This window comes from Ambystoma mexicanum, chromosome 13 (assembly GCF_040938575.1).
Source record: "Ambystoma mexicanum isolate Mex_15411 chromosome 13, UKY_AmexF1_1, whole genome shotgun sequence".
Taxonomy (NCBI): Eukaryota; Metazoa; Chordata; class Amphibia; order Caudata; family Ambystomatidae; genus Ambystoma; species Ambystoma mexicanum.
Window position 1 is genome coordinate 230,289,838 of NC_090938.1, and position 5,294 is coordinate 230,295,131.

The 5,294-nt window shown below is 47.6% G+C and overlaps 1 protein-coding gene across 1 annotated transcript; it reads right to left on the minus strand.

Annotated features, from left to right (window-relative positions):
* Window positions 1–250: 250 nt before the first annotated feature.
* Window positions 251–2,859, minus strand: LOC138521120 (rab15 effector protein-like). The gene has a single exon (XM_069633687.1). The coding sequence runs from the start codon at window positions 1,544–1,546 to the stop codon at window positions 833–835; it is 714 nt and encodes a 237-aa protein (XP_069489788.1). The 5' UTR covers window positions 1,547–2,859; the 3' UTR covers window positions 251–832.
* Between the last annotated feature and the right edge of the window lie 2,435 nt (window positions 2,860–5,294).

Below are 5,294 nucleotides of genomic sequence, written 5' to 3' on the forward strand. Positions count from 1 at the left end.
CACTGCTTCTGGTACAAGTTGCACGTACACCCTTCGGTGCTATTGGGGTGGGGCTTAAGTGCATAGGGTGGCGTTTTTGAGACCACTGAACAGTCACAAAAGGCACATAGTACTCCCTCTTGCCTTGTCACAGTTAACTACACCAGACCATATGTATGACCAAATAAAATTCACCTGTGGTCCTGCCCTCCACCCTCTATACGCATTCTGTATACACAACACACCACAAATAATGAACAAGACCACTCTGTCCTGAGAAGAATATGGAAATGTATTTACGAAAATGTCAGATGGGGAGTTAACCTTTACAGCACAAAAAAGAGGGAAACACAACCATGTCCTTACCCCTCCCCACGCCCGCCAAAACGTCCCAGGACCCCACGGCTGGATGGGGTCTTCATGTCCCAGTTCAACTTAAAAATCAAGCCTTCAGTCTTGACACACAAGTGTAGACTCCAGTGTGTCTCGCTTGGCCTGCACTTACTATCCCCGGCTTGCCCTGGAACTGAACCCTCTGCAAAGCTTCTTTGTAATGGTAACATGTCTGGGGTCATTGTTTGACAGCTAGAATCTGCTGACAAGCCTTACAGGAACTGGGCAAGTGAGGACATCATTCTGGTTTTGACTCGGTTGTAGAGAAATTAGGGCATTTTTTCTTGCACGGCGTTCCCCTGTAAGACTTTTAGGGCTGTAATATGTGCAGTACCCGCCATGTGACTTACTCCGCCGAAGGCATAATCTCTTAGAGGTAACAGCCTGTCTTCTTGGCCAATCAGCATTTGCCCATACGAATTCCAACAGGTTGAAATTGCAGTCAACCAGCCTTGGGTGCCTAGAGAAAATTGATATAGACCCGTTCAACAGTGTTGGCTTTTTTCCCATTGCATAAATAATTGGCGATCATCTCATTGACAGTTATGAAGTTATCAGTGGATTTCAGAAACTGCACCAATACTTCTTCTGTGATGTGGGCACCCTTCTCCTTGAAGTGGCCGAGGTGCTTGCTTAGCACTCCACGGATCTCCTTTGGCTTCTCCAGCACTCCAAAAACTATCACCAGCCCTGTGCAGTTGAGCCCGATGGAGGAGCAGAAGTCCAGCAGTTTCTCGTACCTGGTCTTGCCAGCGTCCTCCATGCTGGTGATGGACCGCTCCAGGATCCGCTCGTATGGGTCCTCATCCATCTCTGTTGGCCTGAATACCTGACCCAGCTGAACCGTCTGCACAGCAATCTGGAACTGGGTGTTTCTGTTGTTACCAGTCAAAGTCCAGATCCAGTCCACACCCAGTAGGACTTCCTGCTGCTTTGTCATCCTGGAGGTAGAGATGCGATCCTGCATGCCTTTCTCCTGACAGTATTCGATGAAACTCATGAGGAAGACCTCGTTCAGTGTCCTGGTGCTGACACGCAACTTCTGCTCGGGGTCCTTGAAGCCTAGGTAAGTCTTGGCCTGCTCGGATGCATGGATCAGTGCTTGTGTGAACACCTCGCAGACCACATCTGGTTTGTTGTCCACCATAAACATCAAGGTTTGGTTTTGTCCCATCTTGCAAATGTGCAGTGTGAGGAAAGGGTGAAACGATGAAAAGTTTCAAAACAAACTTTGGAGTGGAAAGAGGTCTCAGCCTAGTTTTGCAATAGTCTCATTGGCACCTCTTCCGGTTTTTGGGCCAGTCCATTTTGAAAGGGCCATTGTTCTTGAAGAAGTGCCTGAACTGTACTAAATATTGAATAAGAAACATTCTTATGTTGACCATGGGTACACTCAACACATTTCAAAAAACATTTCCCTGAGCAATTGGAAAGGCAGGTTCAATCCAGGACCCAGGATATCCTCGTGTGCACCATGGTTTAAGAGATGCTCAAATTTACCAATGTTCAGAAGTTCCTCAAAAGAAACCAGGGTTGAGGAGTTCCTTGGTGTCTCTCGGTTCGAGAGTCCATTGAGTCCACAAGAATCAGGAGTTTCTCAAATGCACCAGGGTGTGGGTGCTCCAGAGAAGCACCAGAGTTCTGGATTTCCTCAAAGGCACCAAGATTCAAGAGGTCTTCAAATATACTGGGGCTCAGGATTTCCTCAAAAGACAGCAGGTTGAAGAGTTAAACAAAGGCTCAGGAGTTACAGAGTTCTTCAACTGCACCAGAATTCAGGACTTACTCAAAGAAAAAAGTGTTAATTGGTTCCCCAAAGTAAATGGTTTCAAAAGTTCTCCAAATGCTTTATATTTCCAGGGTTTCTCAAAAGGCATCAGTGTTCAAGAGTTTTTCGAGGTACTGGATTACAGAATTCCTCATTTGGCCCTGCATTCAGGAGTTGCTCAAAGGTCCCAGATTTCAAATGTTTCTCAAAGGTCTAGGTTTGAAGGCACTGGGTTCAGGGGCCCCTCAAATGTCACCTGTGTTGAATGGTTCTTCAAATTCACCGAGGTTCGGCAGTTCGTGAAAGGCATCAGGGTTCAAAAATATTAAACCCGTGCTCAGAAGCTCTTCGAATGCAGCTGCGTCAGCGGTTTTTTCAAGTGTGCCAGGTTTCAAGGGTTCTTCAAAGGCACTGGGCTTCAGTTCCTCAAAATCACGGGCGTTCAAGAACATCTGAAAGGCAGTGCCCAAGAGCATAAATCCAGCCTTCAAAGCAGTTCTCCGAATTCTCCGGGATCAGCAATTCTTCGGGCGTGCGAGGGTGCATGTGTTCCTCACGCGCACCTAACGTCTCCCATGGCTGAGTCCGGGTGTAATAATACCCCGAACCCCTGTGAATGATGCCGTGACGCGCGTGTAGGTTTTCTCTTTTTTTCAGGTTTACACAGCGGCTCGCATCACCGCCGTCACTGTTGATGAATCGATTTCCTGGTCTGGGCTGCACCTGTCGGGTCTTCCAGGAAGCCCAGCCTCCTCCGATTGGCGGGTGTCGTGTTGACGTAATGCACAGGTGACTATCCGGTAGGGGAAGGTGTGGCGGGGAGTGCTGTGTGTTCAGACGAATTGTCACCTGAACCCGTGAAGGAACTTTCTTTCTATGTTAAAACATTCGAAGGACTCGCCCAAAGGACTGCATTCTTGTTGTGGGCGCAGCATGGTAGTATATTGTGCTGCGTTGTTGGCTTCTGTGAGAAGCCATTATACTTAACACTGAAATCTAAATCTGGGTTATCCGCTGCAGCGAGTCACAGCATTGTGACAGTTTTTGATCTGCCGCATCTATTCTCCACAGACCCAAGGACAGAGGTCGATCAGTAAAGGTTGAAGAGAGCCGCTCCCTGTGTACTTCCCAACCAAAAGCTCAAGTTTCCAGTGGCCTTGTGTGAGAAAGCCACCAGTCCTGTTTTATAGGTGCCAGAATTCAAAGAAAAATCGTAACTGGGTGGCCTTTTCAGTACTTACGCATGCTCACGGAAAACTTGACAACTATTAAACTTGTGAACTCAAACTAAAGGCGGTGGGGGGTGGTGGCAGCAGGACATGTTTATTTGGGCGGGGTGGCAGGAGGTCAGGTATGTTTGAATGTTTGCGTGAGTGTGAGGATGAGCAGAAGAGAGGTTTGTAGAGTGGAAGGGGGCAAGCTGTTGTCTCCATGGGGGACAGGGGGTTGGGGATTTAGACCCGAAGCAGGCAGAGGTCAGGCAGTCGGCCAGTTATTTATTTGGACATAGCATACATGCCAACATTGGCCGTAAATATAATAGATTTCCCTATTATAAATCCAGGACTACAAGTCATTGAATGCAAAATTATAGACGGGGCTTGAATAGCATCTCCCGAATGGAATGGATAAAGCTCTGAATACTTACCTGCAGGGCTGGACTGGCCTATAGGGAACTCGAGATTTCCCAGTAAGTCTCTGCACCATGGGCCTCTTTTGTGTGGTAACCTAATTTATTTCCACATTTTCACATAGGAAAACGGTTGGGCTTGCTAAAAATCTGTAATACGCGGCCACTGTGAACATTATTTCCAGGACCTCTTTTGGTTCACACTCTACCCCTGCTTACCAGTCATTTTCATTACTCCTGGTCCTACTCTTCCTTGTCCCAGTACTTAAAGATGTGAAGGCAGGCGCTCTGTTACCAGTCTTTAGCTTCTCCTCCTAACGCACGTTTTCATGACTTCATCAGTCTTCAGGGAGGCTGAGTTTCTTTGTTTTTTCAAGCGGGTCTGCATTTCTGTTTCAGGTGTGACAAGTTAATTAGCTCTGAGGATTCTGGTACTTGTATTTTTCGCACTTGATTTTGCTGGCAGGTGACTGGAAACAACTCCCGCCATAGCACAAATCTACCCCTTGATGGGGGGAGGGGGAAAGCCATGGTTGTGTCTCTCCAATGTAAGGCATGGTGGCCATGCTGCACTGCCTTGTGAGCCCGGGACTCCTGGAACAATATTTAAAGATGTGAAGGCAGGCGCTCTGTTACCAGTCTTCAGCTTCTCCTCCTAACGCACGTTTTCATGACTTCATCAATCTTCAGGGAGGCTGAGTTTCTTTGTTTTTTCAGGCGGGTCTGCATTTCTGTTTCTCGTTGCAGTACTTACCTATGATGTACCCTGCCTCCTGTCGGGAACCATTTTCTCTTTCTAATCTTTTTTCTGCTTGGCCCCTCCTTGTCCTTCCAGGGCATAACAACCCTTCCTCACCAGCCACCAACAGTTATTGTAAACTGCCAGGGAAGGCCCATTCGTCATAGTTATTTATAGGGAGAGAAAGACTGGCTGGTCGTACTGAAATGAAGAACAGTAGGACTAGGAGTAATGAAGATTACCAATAAGTAATCTGAGCATTACATCTACATCCCTCTTCCGCGTCCCAGTACTTACCTATGAGGTATACCAGCTCAGGAGAATAGATGGGCCTAGGAAACAAACATCAGACTAGACGGAGGTATGCGCACCCGCCATCCCCAGATTTATTCAAGAAACAACAAACCACATTCCAGTGTCCATGTCCTGTAGGTTACCGCAGTGTCACACTGAACACCCCAGTACCAAAGGCCGGTGCATCTCCTCTATTTTCTGCCAAGGATGCTCACATGCCCCTTGTGGACCTCTCCTGTGTACCACCAGGGGGTATAGAACCCACTGAAGAATAAGCTACAGAGATTGTATCTCCCGGCCAGTGATGAATGGTGGGTACTGTTGCCTTTTTCCTGCAGAGCGACCCCCAAAGGTGACAAACTTGGAGCAAAATGAAAGGCCTTGCTCCTCTCCAGGTACGTTAGGACAGCACATCTGATGGGCACATTTGCCCAGAGCTCTTCCTCCAGGGACAGAGGATCAGAAAAAAAGGAAGAAAGAATAGTCTCGGG

Bases quoted from the DNA above. Each gene is read 5' to 3' on its own strand.
- LOC138521120 (XM_069633687.1), bottom strand. From the start codon at position 1,546: ATGGGACAAAACCAAACCTTGATGTTTATGGTGGACAACAAACCAGAT.